The 19,273-nt window shown below is 44.2% G+C and overlaps 1 protein-coding gene across 1 annotated transcript in view; it reads left to right on the top strand.

The window, feature by feature from the left end:
- LOC147693361 (transient receptor potential cation channel subfamily M member 2-like) overlaps window positions 1-19,273 on the top strand; it is a 1,943,547-nt gene that overhangs the window by 1,826,223 nt on the left and 98,051 nt on the right. Inside the window, exon 28 of the mRNA XM_086933684.1 lies at window positions 8,823-8,928. Coding sequence (XP_086789810.1) covers window positions 8,823-8,928 — 106 coding nt within the window. The remainder of the gene's footprint in view (window positions 1-8,822; window positions 8,929-19,273) is intronic.

The raw sequence follows: 19,273 nt of genomic DNA, 5'->3' as shown, positions 1-19,273 counted from the left end.
CCAGTATTAAAATATCATCAGTACAGAGGGCTTGTGTTTTTAAAACATTGAGTTTAATACCCAGAGACCTGACCGAACTCAGATGCCAGCCGCTCAATCTCTGAGAGGGCCGCCGCCGGATCAACCAACAACACCGCTATATCATCCGCATATGCGAAGACTGAATGCGGAATATCTTGAACAATAAAAGGTTTTATTAACTGACTATTTGATAACTTTTCAATAAAAGAATTTACATACAGTGCAAAGAGTAGCGGAGAGCAAGGGCATCCTTGCCTTGTTCCTCTTGTTATTTTACTTGTCTCAGATTTTATCCCCATGGCAGCAATTCTAGCATTTGGAGATGCATAAAGCACCTGAATTGCCGTCATGAAACCATTCTCAAAACCTGCCCATTTCATCACTTCCCACAAATAATGCCACTCCACACGATCAAACGCTTTCTCAGCGTCTAATAAAATTAGCCCATGTTTCAGTTTTTCTACTTGAGCAATATCGAAAAGAGTTATAACCTTATTTATATGCGTAACAGTTCCTCTGTCAGGAATAATTCCATGTTGATTGATTGAAACCAATGAGCTTATCACTTTTGCAATGCGATTGGCTAATATTTTGTAATAGATTTTACTATCACAGTTAAGTAAAGAGATCGGGTGATATGAACCGGGCAGTTCTGGAAGCTTACCCTTCTGATTAAAAACCACTATAGTGGCTTCATCCACGATTTAGGTGCACGCCCTAACTGCGCCGCACTAAATGTTTCTAACATAACATATTTCAGCTGACTGAAGCAAAGTTAATAAACTTGTCCTGGAATAAGATCGGGACCGGCTGCCTTCCCTGATGCTAAACTTTTCACTGCATTTTCTAATTCTTTCATTGTAAGAGGGCTATCCAACCACTCCATCTCACTAGGGTCCAATTGATTACGAATCCCCCCTGGTAGTACTAAGTCAACTTCCTCGTCCCTCCTTTGCTGTGTATATAGCTCTGTGTAAAACTGATGAAAGATAGCTAAAATCTTCTCCGAGCCTTGGCACAGTTCTCCTTTAGAATCTATTAGACCCACAATAAGTCGAGAGGTTTCCTGTATCCGTAGTCTTAACGCCGGGCACCTCCCTGTTGCTTCCCCGTACTCGTGACATTGCTTTTTATATGCCCGATATTTCCTTGCAGTCTCAATATTCCAAACCCCAGTAATATTTGCGCGGCACCGAGCGACTACATCTTCAAAGTCTGAATTATTCCCCCGATTTGTTGTCTTTTGAATCTCTCTGGTTAACCTCACCTCTGCTACTCTTAACGCAGAGTAAAGATCTTGCATTTCTGTTTTAAGTTTCTTTTGATGAGAGATCCCATAACTCAAGACTTCACCTCTAAAACAAGCCTTAAATGATTCCCATACAATATCTATACGGGCAGAGTGTAAATTAATGTCAAAAAATTCCATTATCCATTTTGACATGTGACTCTTAAATTGATCATCTGCACATAATTTTTGATCAAAGGTGAAGCCTTTCCTTATATAATAAATCCTTAAAGCAGGTATTTTTAATACAACAGGTGCATGATCAGAAGAAATCCTGGGAAATAATTGCATATTCGCCCCGGTTAACAAAGATGATGGCATAAAGAAATAGTCCAATTGTGCCATTTTTTTACGGGGAAAAGAGTAAAAAGTGTAACCTGGGTGTTTGGGATACAAACTGCTCCACACATCCACTAAACCGTGGTCCTCTAAGAGGTTATAGAGAGCCTTAAAGACCCATGGTTTGAGTCCTGTGTAATTTATAGGTCCTCCTATAATCTCTTGAGGGGTTAAGTTAATATTAATATCACCGCATACAATCAGGAGAGTTGCCCATGCTGCCAATTCTAAGTTCAAACCCTCCAAAGTCCCTGCCTCATCCAGATTGGATCCATAAATGGAGCATAGTGTAAATTGAGAACCACCCATCCTTAGTTCCACTATGGCCCACCGGTCCCATTTATCTGTTGAAGTTCATCCAATTGAACAGACATTCGATTTACTTAATATCATGACTCCTCGAGTCATGGATGTCTGTTGTGAAGCTGATATTAGAGAATACCCCAGATCAGCTACTAGATGTCGATTACGCCAGGGCAAATGTGTCTCCTGGAGACTTAAGACATCAGGTTGAATGTGCCGAAGTTCTGCAACTACCCTCTTCCTTTTATTGACATTATTAAGACCCGAGACATTTAAAGAACATATTTTAATCCCCCGGACCACCATAGTTAATCAAGAATAACATGAACAACTGGAAATTAGTTAACATTTTACCATAAACTTTCTGGTAATTTGGAAGTGTTTTATGCATTTTATCCATTCTAACTCTCGTCTCTCTGACTTCAACTGTGATTTTTAACCCCTTTTCACCCCACCTCAGTGCCCCTACCCCACGATCCCCCCACCCCTGAGCCACGCTTGCTCCCCCCCCTCCCCTACTATTTATCAAGGCTTAAGGACTTATGGCCCTGTAGATGTAAAGCTTCCCGTGTACCCCTACCTTCCCTCACAAGAATACACATTCAACAATATATAATATAGCAACTTTCAAGTTTCAGAGAAGCTGAAAAATCTAAACAATCTCTAAAAATCCCTATATGACTTAGTAAACCTAAATGGAATGCAAAAACTCTTTCGCTGGCACATCACTTGTAAAGAACCGAGTGCGTTCCTGAAAGATAACTTTTAGCTTGGCAGGGTTCATTAAAGAAGCTTGATCCCCCTTGGCCTGAAATTGAGTGATGATCTGGCGGAGTTGCCAGCAGCTCTCCGTTGTATAGTGACAAAAATCAGGCGTAGCAAAGAACTCAAACCCCTCCCCAACCCTTTTCAATTTGGCCTGTGCCAGCAAAAAACATCCTCTCTAGCTAAAAAGCTATTGAAGGGGATCAAAAAAGGTCTAGGCTTAGCCTCCGCTTGCCCTGCTCGAAGACGAATATTAAAAGGAAATCTGTGCACTCTTTCAATTTCCCTGTCCCAATCCCATTTTGTAAGTTCAGGAAAAGTCTTTTTAAAGAGTTCCACTATAAACTTGCGAGGGTCCTGCCGCTCTTTCACTTCTGGAATCTGCATCAGTCTCAAATTATTACGTTGAGCGCGATTTTCAAAGTCCGCCATTTTCCATTGTGTATCTTCTTTGTTGTTACATAGTGATTCCGTCATTGCCTTCTGTTGTGCCAGTTCGTCTTCCAAGTTTGGAATCCTAGTCTCTGCCTCAGTAAACCTTGAAGCAATATACACCTTGGATTTAACGAGACGTTGCACCGAATGTTGCAGTTTGCAGCATGATTTTGCACCCTTTGGCTCTCCTCTTGTGTTTCATCTCAGTGAGACATAATAGACTGATAAATCATCGATAAAATAATGTCCTCATCTGTATACACTTTTTGCCCTTTTTGCCCTTTGTTAAAGGAATATAGTTGATCCGTTTCTACAGCCCCCTTATCCAAGACTGTCTCACCTTTTTTCCGCACTGTATGAGGGCTGCCATCCGTAAAGTCCCCAGAGTCCTCTAAACCGATGCTACTATGAGACTATCATCAGCCATATTCATCTGCCTAGAATACTGCAGCGCCAAGTCTTCACAAGAAGAAGTGGAATGTTCTGAGAGAGAATAAAAATCCCCAGATTTGCCATCCAATGTATGTGCCTGTGTATGTACCAGTACTTGCCCTTCCCCTTGTTGTGCCTGTAAAGTCTGAGGGTTAGCACCTTCTATCACATCATTTATAATATTATCTCCAACACCAGGGCCATTCACAATCTGAGGAAGGCTCCGATTATTCAAACGCTCTCCATCCTCTGAGCCTGAGGTGGCCCCTGATACAGTTTCCTTGACACAAACAGTAATATCTTGCTGCAACAACTCGCTGCCTTCAATAACATCCACTCCCTCCGCAGCTAAGCCTTCAATCTCTGCTGTGTCAACATTCAATCCCGCCTGTTTAGCTTCCAAGGCTGCAAGTATCTTTTTCCCCTTCCGTTTTTCTTTGGAAGCAGAAAAGATTGCAGGAATAGTTCTATTCTCCCCCGCATTTATTTTACCTTTAACCACCTCGACATCTGGGTTTTTGGTATGGCGCTGGTAGAGCTTTTAACAGTTTTCTCAGCCTCTGTCTCGCCGTTCTCACCCTCCTGACCTCAAGGTCTGCCGCGAGTCCCTTTCGGTGGCATGGCCTGTTTCAGCGTTCTTCCCCGCAGAATGAGCCCAGGTGGAAACAAAACAGGCTCCCACAGACGAGCAGCAGCAATGGTACCCGCCCACCAAGTGCGCCGGCACCGAGTGATTCCGTTCGCGAACGCCGAAAAAACTTCCAACATCGGCCGTCACCTCCCCTACACAACCAAACAGAAGAGGCAGCCATCAGTTTGAAAACACGCTCGCAGAAAGTCCTTTTTGTTACGGGAGTATTTTCGAAGATAATATTTCCCAGAGCGCGTTTCCCTTTAGAGCTACGTAGTAATCCCTGCTCTTCCGATGGCTTCTTGTGAGGTCCGGCAGGAGCTGTGAGCTTAGGCGTCCACTCGTGTGGTCGCCATCTTGCCTTGTCCATCAATGCTATCAATGGAGTCACTGGTATGTGTGTGTCCGCCATCTGTTGTACTAGGATAAAGAATTCCTGCCAAAATGTAGCAATTGTGCTGCAAGAACAGGTCATGTGAAGGAAGGAAGCTGCCTGCAACTTACATTTGGGGCAATGTGTGAAGGAGTTGCTTTTAATCCGAACCATTTGCTGTGGTGTAGTGTAGGCCCTTCTAAGAATCTTGAAATGTATTAACTTGTGCCTGTGATTACAGGAAACTAGCCTGGTCTGTTTGCAGCATCCCTTCCAGACCTCATCCGTGAGTAGCTGTCCGATGTCAGTTTCCCATGTTTCTGGAACTTTAGTATCTGGCTGCGGCACTAGTGCAAGGCAAGTTTTATATAACCTAGAAGTAATGTGTTCTCAGCTCTTATCTGTTATTATTGTGGTGAATGGACTGAAATCTGCGGGTTTGAGCGGATAGGTAGGGGTCACATCTCTTAATGCGCTTTGCACTCGAGCCAACGAAAAATGATCTATGAACGTGGCTGTAGCAAAACTCGAACCTTCAGAGCAAGGGAAAACATGCCCCCCCCCCCTACACCCCACCTTCCGGAAACAAGTCTCCATTAGTTTCTAGCCCAAAATGAACTAATGTACGCTTGATCCCAACGTCTGTCGTGGGAGGGATCCATGGGTTCGCTAATAGCGGCAGGGCAAGTGAATACAGTGTGGATCCACCCGTGAGTGGTTTTTTCCATGCCCAGCATTTGGTAGATATTGTTTCAATATCCTGTGGGTCCCGTGGGATTCCGACCGGGAGAGCAGCATTCAGTGGAGTGGGTTATGCCAAGTCTTGTTCTGGTTTCGCATAAGGGATGTGTGCATCTTTGTGATACCAGGGGTATGCATAGTCACTTTTTGCTACTAAGTAATAAAGGTGCATGTCCGTAACCCCAAACCCTCCCCTTTCGTGCAGGAGAGTTAGAGAATCCCATCGAATCTTGGGCTGTTCCCCCCGCAAATCTATTTTAGAAGATATGAGCGGAGTTGTGTTAAAAACTGATTAGTTAGTGGAATGGGGATGTTGGTGAATAGGTAAAGGAAGCGAGTTAATATTACCATCTCAATAATGGCGATTCGGCCTGCCATTGATAGTGGGAGCTTTATCCACTGTTTTACTCGAGTCTGTAAGCGATTGATAGCAGGGCCATAATTCAATAGTAGGACTTGCTCCCAGTCCCTGTGCAGGTAGATACCCAGGTATTTAGTTTCCGATTCACACCATTGGACTGGGTAGTCCCCGCATTCGCTGACTTGTACCTCAGATTTTGCCCAGTTGATTTTGAGGCCCGAGAGGACACCAAAGTGATCTATTTCTTGTAGTATTGGTACCAAGTTCTCTTTGGGCCTTCTGATATATAACGCTACATCATCAGCATAAAAAGTTACTAGTACTTCTGTTTTGGCAGTGTTGAGTTGTAGGCAGCTGCTTTTCATCCATTTGGTGACAGCTTCCATGCCTTCTTGAAAGTTGTGTTTGGCTGCGTTGGGTTTGTTGGATAGGGAGAGGATGAGTTGGTTGTCATCTCCGTATGAAACAATGTTGAGTCCGTTGGTTCTGACGATGAGGGCGAGCAGAGACACGTAGACGTTGAAGAGCGTGGGGCTGAGGGAAGACCAGTATCTTTGCAGTATGTCAATTTCAATTCCCACAAAAGCAGACTCCCGCGTCCCGTGGCAAGCTACCTCTGGCTAGTATATTTACTGCTGTGCACAGAGGAGGAAAGGACACTAACCCAGATTAGAGAAGCAAACTCTTAACAATGTGTTAGTTTAGAATCCTAAATGCAAACAAGTTCAACAAGTTCAACAATAATATCTTGAGATCTTGGATTTTGACAAATCTGATAACCAAACCAACTAATATAAAACCGAAACCTCTTTGATGCAAATCACAAATAAGAATAGTATATGCAAATCACAGTACTCAACCACCAATGAAACCCAAAACCAACATTGCATAACCAAAATTCTCATATACAGTATAGCAGTCCATTATACAACGCAGACCACAATACACCAAAACACACCAGAACATTCTCAATCACCAGGATCATTCACACTGACAATCCAATTTGCTCTGGAATAACACCACAAGCAAGGATTCCTGCAAAAATCCACTAGGAAAATCCACACTGAAAAATTAACTAAAACAAAACAAAAGGTAAAACGAGACAATTTCGAAAGCAGGAAGGAAGTGCTGTTAACTTGCAGCCATCCTGTTACCACAGATTGTGAGAGTGGGCGATCCCACAATCTTGACATTCCAAAATCCCTAAATTTACCTCAATGAGAACATTTACAATTTGATGAATCAGAGACGGTGTTAAACCTCAATTTAATGAGACAATATATAGCCAAAAATAAAATCAATGCAATATAGGGCCCAAAATCAATAACTGGTCTAGATCAGCTTAACAGTTAAAGGGATTTATTTCAACATTTTAAAATAAAGCATTACAGAGTTGGTGCCATACTGGCACTCAGAAATTAGGGCATTATGGAGAAGTGCAAATCAAAAATTATTGCACGCCCCAAGTGGGCAGCAAAATCAAGGGAGAAACAGCATCCTAAGCAGCATCTAGGTCGTAAGGAAAGTCATGTCGCTCATCCTCAAATGTCAGTGTTTATGTGCACTATTTTTGCATATGAAATTAGTAAAAACTGCAGAATCACTGTGGTGTGATAAAAATGGTTACCTTGTTAGCAAATCAGAGCACATTTCTTTTTTTAAAAACTTTTTTTATAAACAAAATTAACAGAAACGAAATTACAAAACAAAAAAGGCATCAGGTGAAACCATAATTTTCTCATTGTATAGGTCCGTATATCACATGTACAGAATCACATATAATTATATTTGTTTTAATAGGATCACAGGGATTCCTGCGCTTCCAATTCTGCTCGTGGCGCCGGTGGTTCACAAATCTTTCCACAATGAGTGTTCCATGCCCCCAAACCTTCCCCCATTTCCCCGGGCAACCCCTGTCTACATACACCAACATCTCCCTAAACATACACCAGTCTAAGTCCTCGGTCCATCTGGAGACTCGAGACGGCTGGCTTGCTCCCCAAATTTGAGCTATCAGAGCACATTTCTTAATAAAAGACACATTGCTTTAGCACCTAAGCACTATCCCATTACATGAATATTCTTCTGCCCACTCTATGCTTATGCCATTCCAAAATTGTGGAACAAAGTAGTTACATGAGCAACAGTAAACTTATTGTGAATGAATAGGGAACAGTGAGTCAGCAGAAGGACCTTGTAATGGTTAGAGTTTTATGACTGCGCTGGGGAAGATTCATTGAGAGCAGCAAAAAGAGGACAATGGAAATAAACAAATACATATCAGCTTGATCTTGTGCTCCAGAATTAACGACTGGAGACGTGCAGAGGGAAGGAAAGGAGAGGAGACTGGACAGACATCCATTTTATAAAACATGGCTGCTAAGCTCTAGTTGAGGTCTAGTTAACAAGAGTCAGGAAAACACTCTTCTGTATGTCATAGGAAACGTGTTTAATAAACATCAACACCATATCAGTGTGTACATACAGAATTGAGTGTATGATCCTATTCTGCACATTGTCAAGAATGCAAAAGAACACAAATATAGAAAAATCCTTAACACTAAGTCACAACAGTAGTGACTTATATATAGAATAAAGTAAGGTCAGTGACAAGGAAAAGTAGGGAAGAAGCTGGTAAGATGTCAGAGAAAGCCTAGCATAAAACCTCTGGGGAAAAAGAATTTGAATGAATGTTGTACCTAGCCTATGAAACAATTCTTAGCCTGAGACGGTGAGGGAGAATGGGATGAGGCAGTGTTCAGTCATCTGTCTGAAGAATCATTTGATAAAACTGCTATTTATATTCCCTTTCCGTGGGTTGCATTCAATACAGTTTAGTGGAGGGAACTGCAAGCAATTTCTACCATTTATACAGACCTGGACCTTTCTCTTCAAATAATTCCATATTTTATGGCTTTTCTTTTGGTAGAACTTCAAAACGAGACTCTTCATTGACTTTACCGACTTTGACTTTGTATTGTATCAGAATTCCCAGTTTTTTATGTTGATTGACCTGCCATGGCCATCAGTGGTTGACCAAAGGTTTGCCCTGTTTTTGATTGCTACTTTGAAAGAGTTGTTTGTGAATGCATGATTCTGAAAGATATCCAAGCTAATATTGTTCTCTTCACAGCTGGAAGGTAGACAAAGCTGGTTCCTTTATCAAAAAAGACTCAAAGAAGATGCTGCTGCTCCTGGTAGTAAAATCTAATTCATCAAAAGAGTGGACACTTCCAGGGGTAAGATATGAATGATAGTTGGGATTTGTTCAAAATTGACTCTCCTAGGACATGGTAAACAATGAGTTTGTCATGAACTGCAGCTGGAAGAACGGTGAGGGAGGCAGTCTATGGAAAAGTACTTTCAAGAGCTTAACTTTCGTGAAATGTCCGAGATTGGAGAAACGTTGTGCTCCTCCATTATTCCACCCTTCTCACACTTAATGATTGATGTATTTTTACTTATGTGCTTGTATGTTTTTGCTTTGACTTCCCACCTCCTTCAGCCATTGCTTGTTGAAAGTGTTATTCACAATTAGGGTCAGATGATGGAGTACTTCTTCTTTGTTGGAATGCAGCAATTTCATTGGTGAATTAGGTGCACATGTCCACCTATGGAATGCTTTCACTCCAGTGCATAGACTATGAAGCTTCCTTGCACTGCAAGGAAATCTAAAATGTTAGGATTTATGTTTGCCGCAGTGCATGGGAGCAGCATTGTGGATCTAACACTTGACCCAAACTCCACGTTCAAACATGCTTTTACAATCTTCATATGTACTACCGCACTTCTTCCATGACTTTTGTTGTAGCAGTAGGAGTGTGTGTGGAGTGGAGGGTTGGTTGAAAGAGAAGCGACTTTTCAGATAGGTGGCACCTAAGCTATGTAGTGCCTTGAATGTATGTGAGAAATTTGGTTGTTGGTTGACTGGCATGTTTGCCCGGTCAACCAGTAGACTATAATCCCTGTCAGGGTTTGCCACTAAATTAACCTGTGCTGGGTAGCTTGGCAGAAAATGCAATCAGGCTTAACTTGGCAATATGTAAAGTTTTTATGCAGCACACAAACAGAAATCAGTAATTAAGTGAAAACACAACACAAGAAATGTCCCACACATTTAGAAACATAGAATAAGATCGAACAAATTATGTGACACCAAAAACCACAATAATTCAATCAGAAGAATCTAAGTTATGAATTGTAAAATATTTTAGTCAAAACTAGCAGAAAGATCAAAGGGCCAACCGCGGACATCTAGTTGTGCGACACTGGGTCAAAGTTGAAAAATGTGGCCAGCCGCGATAGAGTGTAGGTCCCCTCACTGGGCCAGGGACAGACTGATTTGCATATAGCCAGGTTCTGAGCTGGGATGGGGCAGTGAGATAAATAACGGTGATGGATCAAGCCCTGATCTTTGGACTGGGTAAGAGTGGTCTGTTTAACTCAGACACTCTGTTCATCACCACCCCCTTTTTGTAAATCCCTCATCAGCCAGGCTGGCTTGAATCCAGTGGCAAAAAGAGCTACCCGATACCCTGAAACCAGTCCCAGGATGCTTCTTTCCGGGCCAGGGAAGACCTGGCTTAGCTGTTCGGGCTGCACTGTTCCCATGAGGAACAGGGTCAAGACTGATTTGCATATGGCTGGGTCTGAACCGGGTTGGTGAATTGAGCTAAAGAACGATGATGGATTCAACCAGATCTGTGAGTGTTTGAAAACTTTCAGTGCCCCGTCCGTCATCTCCTTGTGTTTGCTTTATTGTTTGAATAACATATAATTTGGGTGCATCTAGCAATGTTGAATATGATACAATTGTTGAATTACACTTTGTTTGACATGCAGTGTGAAAAGTTACCCCCTCCTGGGTGAATACTCCACCTGTTATGTCTAACGTTCAAATAGCTAAGACTCTGTGGAATGAAATTAAGCAAAACAACATTGATAATTTAGCCAATAATTGTTTCCTGGATAGGTATTTATTAGAAGGCCAGGATTTGAGGAGGGTTAGGGTCTTATTGATGTAGAATATCTGTGTTCTGGGGTAATGACAATCTAATACCCCGAAAGAGTTTGCATACCAAAGGATGCTCCCCAACTGAGTAACCATCCACCAGCAAGTGACCTTCTAACATAGCAGATCAGAATGTGTTTATTGGCCAAATTCACTAAACAATTCAAGCTATGGACAGTGTCTGCCCCCAAGGAATCCACCTGGCATTGGAAACACCAACCCAGCCATCTAGACCAGGCAGAGAGGTATCTTTTGTTAGTGCTATCCAACCAAGCTCTGGCGAGTAAAGAGGCAGCTTCTTGTGAAATGCCCCGGACTTTCCATCGATCCTAGTAATCCTCCAGACCATGAGACAAAGTGAACCTGCTAGCACCAGAGGATGAGGACAGTCCTGGGGATGCCCGAGTAGATCCGGAAATAGGGGTTGAGGGATTGGAAAATGCCAAGTAAGTTACATCATCGCTGGAAACCAAACTTGGGGTCTCATGATTGGGGGGATCGCCACGAGATCCACCCGTTACGTGTGCACTTGCGTGGATAATCTCATCATCATCGTGAATGGAGGAAACGCATTTGCTGTCTCCTTGCTCCAGTCTTGGAGAAATGAGTCCATGGCCACTGCATTGGGGTCCGGTTGCCAACTGCACTATGCAGATGGAAGTGAAGCCGAGACGTTAAGAGGGCTATGAATAACAGGCCTTACCTCTCCTGAATCTCCTGAAACACCTAGGTTTGTAATTTTCACATGCTGTCATCTCTCCAATGTCTGGAATGCAAGTCTGCCACTTGATTGGGCCAGCCCTGGAGGTGTTCTGCTGACAAACGAAATGTGATTGTCTAGATAGTAATCCCATAATGTGCCAGCAAGATAATGACAGTGTCTTTGTACTCATTCCCCACTGATGATTGACATAGTGGATCGCAAACACATTGTCTATTTTCAGAAGAACCAAACATTGACAAGCACTAACACATTCGTATATCTCCTATCTGAAGAGATCAACACAATACTCACAATATTTCAAAAGGAAACAGGTAAGTAAGCACAAATACACAGTGGTCTCCAGGGGGAGAGCAAACTATATATAGGCTGTCTGGTTTTAGGTTTAACCCTATAATAACTGATAAAAACCTACCGAAAGGAAAATAGCCATCACCGGTGTAAACATATAAACACTGAAAAAACACCTTTGCAACCACAAACTTAGTGCCATTCAAAGATGGGAAAAGATGAGTGAAAGATTAATTTCTATTTCTTCCTGATGGGGCCAATACAATGCAACTTTGTTATACAAGGCAGCAGCAAGAAAGAATGGGCTAACATTAAGCTGCTTGAGTTTTGTTGTTAAGGAATGTCACTAAAATATTGCAGTGTTTCGAAGCATGTTTTAGGTCTTATTTACTTATTTTAAAAACTGTAGAGAATCAGCAAATATCAAAATCATATTTTATATTTTATATACATTTGATTTCACAGATAGGTAAAATGGCTGATCTCATACGAATCTTTACCAATAAATACCATCACATTTACCCACAGACAGAGAATGGCTGAAATCCATTAATACATAAGCCCCCTTTTCTAGTAAGTCAGAATTGATTGTAGGTAAATTGCCAAACACCCCAGGGTTTAAACATTAAATGCAAGGTGTAGGGGCAAGTATATGTGAAAACAATGTTGTCTTCAAGCATCTGAGATAGTGGTGAAAACATGACACCAGACATTGGTAAACATGGAACGCCGTGTCACTTGGAATGCTGCTGTAAAAAGTTCCCACCAAGTACAATAAAGATTGGAGTGATAATGTTTGTATTTGCAGTAATTCAGCTATGTATATGAAAACGTTGTATGTTGACCTGTCAAAATCGCTACCTGAGCTAAAGTGCTTCCCTGTAAGAGATCCTTGTTACGTGCTAGATGGTATGCTGAAAGCATCTTTACAATCTTCAGACTTAATGAAGAATGCTATTGACGTTCTAGTCTATTCTGGTACACTGTTTCATTATGCTTGGGAACTAAAATGCAAATATTTCTCATTTTGTGCTTTGTGCGACATCAAAGAAAGAGTCATCCTAACTGTGTCATTTAGCCGGTGGTTCTCAGTCCTAGAGGCTGTGAATGCCATATTATCTATGTGGCTACAGTTTATGGTTTTTTGCTTAGTGATGATGCCAAAGGCAAGAAATGTGATTATCTGTGGTCACATATTGATAGTGATGTGAAAAAAGTACAGTCTACTGCATGCTTAGGATTTTAGAGGAAAACACGGCTGCTGTAGTGGACTTAATGAAAATACTAGAGTCTGAAAACACCCCTGTCCACCAAGTGTTCAGCGTAATTGGGGTAGATATGAAACATCTCCTTGAGAGTAGGCTGAGTGATACTTTTAGTGCCTTTGGCACTGCAACATGCTCCATGTTAGAATTCCTGCCTCTTGATAAGCAAAGAAATGTTGAGGAGCAATTCAAGAAATATTATTTTACAGTCTATGGGAAATGGCTTGCAATGATGCATAGAAATGTCCCTTCACCAACCATGGCATTTAAAGTTAATAAGGCCCCACTGAGGTGCTCTGCACAAGTTCTAGATCCCTTCTGGATTTACTCCGGACTTTGAAAAGTACTGCTTCATTTTTGACTGCTTCAATAACTGAGGGCATATGTGCCCAATTCAACGTATATGTTGCAGAACATGTCCTAGACAATCACAATCTTCAGGTGCACCAGTATTGGCATGGAAAGCTATGTCACTGGCCAGAGTTAGCAAATTGTGTACTGGCTGTTTTGGCATTGCCAATCGCAAGTGCCAATGTTGGGAGAGCCTTTTCACAGATAAACGTTTACAAAGGAAGGAAAGAACGAGCGCGCATATTCAAAGACTCACTAAAGAAGTATTGTATGGTGTACTACAATAAGTTTGATTTGTAAAAATGAATTTGGACCGCATATACCCTGTACACATGCTATGTACACACATGAACTATCAGTGCAGAAAGCAAGCAATAATTTAAAACAAAACGTTCCATAAACACTGAAAAAAAACACTGTTTCTGCTGTTTTTAATGGCTTGAAAATGTTATCCACTGATAACCACTGTTTTGTTTTAAGATATTGAAAAAACTTTAAAAAACACCAGAACTTACCAAAAATAGAAACTGAAAATAGGAAACTAAGAAGGTGGAATGGAAACTGCGACCAAAGTCGAGACTTGGACCAGAAGACTTAGAAGAGCTGGGGACCCAAAGAACCACTCAGGGTGAGTACCCAGGAACTCCATGGAGACTGTGTGCAGAATGGAAACACAGCTGCGTACTCAATGCAAGTCAATGGAATAGTTGCAGTTGCATTTTTAAGAAGAAAGACCCTTCCCACAGGACCCTGAAGAAATCCCATGGAAGATGTAAGGTGGGAGAGCCACCCCACCCGTGAATAACCCAGGAACCAGGATACTTACACAAGGGAAGCCGGGTGCATAGATGCGAAGTGACGTCGGAAAACGCAGTAGACCACAGTGGCGGACTTCGGTAAAGATGCCGCTGGTTAAGAAGGTGAAAGTATCCGGTGGAATCCAAGGATAGATTCTTGAAGAGGAGAACCTGCTAGCAGAGGGGACAGAGTCTATGCCACTCTGGGGTGACCAGGAGGCACAGGAGACCAATGACCACTGATGACGGAAGATGCAGGAGAGTTGATGGTGACCTTGTCGCTGCAGCTGTGAGGACCAGGCGATGCTGTGGAAGACCATGACACGTTTACTAGCTCTCCCACATCGGAAGTCGGGAACCAGGGGGTCAGTGTCCGCCGGTAGCACCAACAAGCCTTGGCAGCAGCAACAGAGGTGTAAAACGATGAAGGTGCAGTGGTGGGACCAGCAAGCGACCCACCTAATGCAAGAGAGTCAGAGCAGGCCCCAAGCAAGCAGGGGAGCCCTTTGAAGCCAAAGAAGACCCTCAAGAGGACCCACAGGCAAGAGGCACAGGAGTTGCAAAAGGACCTCGAGCAGCTCACCAAAGATGCATGCCTACGGTTCAGAGGATGTGGTAAGGATGAAGACCTTGGTAGTAAGAGATGCTGGAGGCTGGAGCTTCTTGTAGCCCAAAGGTCTCTGGAGGATACAGTCAACAAGCCTTGGCAACAGCAAGTCACTGGGGTGCACAGGGATTCTATTCCAGCGGTTCCGACAAGGAATACTGACCTCAAACTTTCTCGGAAGGTGTATGTTTGGGGCTGGACGCGGGGCTGCAGCAGATGAATTGAAATGAAATGAAAAGAGGGTTTATAAAGCGCTGCAATTGCCCTGAGGCGTCCAGGCGCTGGAGATCAAGAAGCATGACTTCCGGTGGGGTAGAACTGGCAGGGGATAAGATTAATCAAAAAGAAAAGTTTTAATTTTTTTTCCGGAAGGTAAGCAGATTAGGATTGGATCTGAGGTGCAGGGGAAGTGAGTTCCATAATTTGGACGCATTATGTGAGAATGAACGGCCTCCTGCTCTGGATCTCTTGATCCTGGGAACCATTGCAAGGAAGGCTAGAGAAAAGCGAAGTTCTTTTTTTGGAGGGTAAGGGGTGATCAGGGCGTGATTAATTATAGGGCCAGCTTTCCAGAAGGCCTGATGAGAAATGCACATGGATTTAGACTTAATTCTCTCTCTAACGGGGAGCCAGTGCAAGGTTCTCAATGCAGATTCTATTCGGGTTCTGCGGGGAATTCCAAGAAGAGTGCGCGCAGCGCAGTTCTGGATCCGCTGTAATTTATTTAGGCAGTACTCTGTTGCCCCCAGATATAAAGCATTGCAAAAATCAATGCGGGACTGAATTAGGCCTTGGATGACTACCTGTTTGGCCTCAAAAGGTAGCAGTGGAAGGATCTTTTTCAACATCCTGATGAGGCCAAAACAGGTTGCTGACTTTTTAGTGGCCTGAGTGTTAAAATTCAGGGACTTGTCCAGCCATACACCCAGGCTTTTTATGTTTTCTCTGGGTGAGGGGGGGTCACCTAAACTGGCTGGCCAAGTCTGTCCCAAATTGGAGGGGGTCGATGGTCCGAGAATCAATAGCTCCGTTTTATCTCCGTTGAGCTTCAGGTATGATTCCGTCATCCAATTCTTCACTTGCTCTAGGCAGGTTGTAAGGTTACTCTGTTGTTGATGGCAGTTTTTGTGAGCAAGCGAGACCACCAACTGGGTGTCGTGCGCATAGGTATTGATCTTAATACCATGCGGACGAACAATCCCAGCCAGTGGTTTCATGTAAGCATTGAAAAGGGTGGGGCTTAAGGAAGAGCCCTGCGGGACTCCACAGCCCAATGGCTTACTGTCCGAGACGGAAGCTCCCTCGAACACCCGAAAGGTTTGTTCGCTCAGAAAAGACCCAATCCAGGCCAATGCTTGACCAGATATTCCTAGGTCGCGGAGGCGGCGCAGCAGGATCCCGTGGTTCACTGTGTCGAAGGTGGCGCTCAGATCAAGAAGAATCACTGCCACTGATCCTCCCTGATCCAAGACCCGCCTTGCCTCCTCAGTGACTGCTATCAGACATAGTGGTGATGTCTCATGTGCTTGGAGGCAGTGCAGGCTTTGTCCTTTATAAGTGGGGCAGAAATGGACGCCCCTTTCCTGTGGGGCCATAGCCCCCCTCCCTTTGGTGGCTGGCGGGGAGCACTGGGTTGTGTGGGTGGGTCTCAGGTAGTTGCAGCAGGCAGGGGGCATATGACTGCAGGGATCATGCCAGGACGCCCCTAGTCTGTCATGGCGCAGGGAGTTGTATGTCCACGGGTGGAAGTTCGTGTGTACACACTTCAAGGGACAGTCCCTGCCGGTCTCAGCCGTGATAACAGTTAATACAGTGCAATGGGAGAGCGCTTTGGGGTTACCCGTACTGGTACAGCAGATCAGGCTGCAGGGCTGTTTGTGAGTCCCAGTGCTGGCAGAGAACCTACAGCTGTCCCGTTTCCCTAATGTCTACCTGCTGCAATGGGTAATATTCAATGGCCCGAAATTGCCAACAGCTAAGCGGTAATTTGATTTAGCTGGGGGAGGGGCAATATGAAATGCAAAGTAAAGGGGTTGAAAACTGCTCCAAACTCTTGCCTTTATCGCGCCATTCTCAGACTCTCAGATTATGAGTGCCAGAAGTGTAGCAGGCTTTGCTTTTGTGGCTAATCTGTGCATCAGTCGGTGCAGTTGCTGCTTGTGTGCCTGCTCCTGAAAAGCAAGGAAGTGTGTGGGGTGCGGCTACCAGGGCAAGGTTTATTGGGTGCCATTGCAACTAATTGTTCAGGGTTTCTGAGATATGTTCATTGAGGTTTTGGTGGGCACACACGAAAGAATAAATATCAATGTGCACAAACTCAAAGGCCTTTAAATTAAGTTGTAGAAGTATGGTTTGTTGGAGTTCTTAGAAATTGCATACTGAGGCGTTAAGCACTCTGTCGTATACAGTTATGATCAACCGCTCAGAACAGAGTACAACTGCAGTAGTTTAAATTTCCTTTAAAGTGGATGTCCTTAAGACAGCAGGGACGCAGTGTGCCAGCGCTCCCTGGGAGGTTGTTTGTGATTCAGATGCGGCAGCCATGGCAAAGGGACTAACGAGAGTCTTTGAGTAGAGCTTAATAGGGGAAAGGGTGCCCACCTCCAAAAGCGCCTTCCCTACAGCTCCACCGGAAAGGGAATGCAAGAAGCTTACCACCTTGGCAAGAACACTTTCTCTTCCGCCAGCATAGGACTGTGTAGGACTGCGGTCCATAAACACTGCATGTCTCTTGGGCTGTTATTGGCACTCAGTGTGAGATACGGTGGCGCAAGTGCAACATCAGTGTCCGGAGGAGGCCCGGGCAGTGTTCTCCCAGGCTGTTGCCGCTGAGAGAGATGCAGCAAAGTTTACGGTCCACTGTGTACTGGACACCGCAGACTCTCTGGGTAGGACCATTTCAGCGTTGGTGATCGCTTTGTCGCTACGCCTGGATGATGTCCACCGGCTTTTCAGGGGATGTCCAGAACACCTTGATGGACATGCCCTTTGATGGCCGTCGCTTGTTCGCGACAAAGCAGAACACGCCCTAGAGCGCTTCAAGGACTCACAAGCTATGGCCAAGTCCTTGGACCTCTCCACCCGTCGAGGGCAGTCTGCTTTTTGCCCCTTTCGTGGCTACGGAAGGGTGCCCCGCTACGTCCCACCCAGGGCCACAGACCGCAGCAAGTTACCCAACCTTCATGCGGCCGGGGACGTGGAAACAACCGACGAGGTTCCGGGGACCAGCGGGAGGGCCAGTCCACCAACCCGCCCTCTGCAGCAGCCTCCAAACCCGACCTTTCAGGCCCATCAAATGCCAGTGGGCGGCAAGATTCGCCATCACCTCCCCCACTGGCGCACCATCAAGTTGGACAGGTGGGTTTTGCAAATAGTACGAATGGGCTATTCCCTTCCCCTTCGAGACTACCCCTCCACCCATGCCACCTCAATACCACCGCATGTCAGAGGATCATCTGGCCCTTCTCCAGCAGGAAGTTACGGCTCTCTTGGCCATGCGAGCCATCGAGCGCGTTGCTGTCCCAGAGTGGTCGTGGTTGTTATTCCCACTACTTTCTGAATTAAATTTTGAATTGAATTTTTTAGGAATTTATAAAGCGCACGTACACTATGCAGTTTCTTGGTGCTGGGGGTTATTTTACTGGGCAGAAAAGACACAGCTGGCTAAGGGCTAGAAGCTTGCTGAAACAAAAAAGTTTTAAGGGCCTTACGAAACTCCATATAGGAGGAGGAAAGTCTAACAGGGGGCGGGAGTGCATTCCAGAAAGTGGGAGCAAGGACCGAAAATTTCTGACCTCCCGATCTTTGTTTCTTAAAGCAGGGAATTACTAAAAGAGATTTAGTGGAAGAGCGCAGGTCTCTAGAAGGGCAGTAATTAGTGATGGCCGAATTGATAAAGGCAGGAGCCGTGCCCGCCCGGGCCTGAAATGTAAGGCATCCAAGTTTAAAAAGGGCCCGTTGTTTGATAGGGAGCCAATGTAAAGCAATAAGCAGGGGAGAGGAATGGTGGGATTTGGATAGGCCATATACCAGGCGTGCTGCCTGGTTCTGCACCAGTTGAAGGCGTTGAAGTGCATAAGCGGGGACACCATTGTAAATAATATTTCCATAATCGATCTTAGATAGGACCATAGCCATTAAGATAAGTTTAAGTGCAAGGGGAGAGAAAAACCGAGATATTTTCCAAATGATACGCAGGGTAAAGAAACAAGAGGAAACAACAGAACTAATATGGGAGTGAAGTATCAGATGATGATTAAGTGTGATGCCAAGGGTCTTAACTGAATGTGAAGGAGTGAGGGGTAAACCTAGAGAAGGGGGCCAAAACGAGGGGGACCAAGGGTTACCACTGCCACCAGTCAGAACCAGCTCTGTTTTATCCGGGTTGAGTTTAAGATGGTTCGCATTCATCCAATCCCGGATAAACAGCATAACGGACTGGAAGCTAGTGATACCTGATGTGAGGGGGGAAAAATTAAAAATGAGTTGGAGGTCATCAGCATAGTTGTACAATGTGACCTTCATTTGTTGCAGTGCAAAAA

This window comes from Lissotriton vulgaris, chromosome 8 (assembly GCF_964263255.1).
Source record: "Lissotriton vulgaris chromosome 8, aLisVul1.2, whole genome shotgun sequence".
NCBI lineage: Eukaryota > Metazoa > Chordata > Amphibia > Caudata > Salamandridae > Lissotriton > Lissotriton vulgaris.
This window is presented reverse-complemented; position numbering and strand designations above follow the sequence as displayed.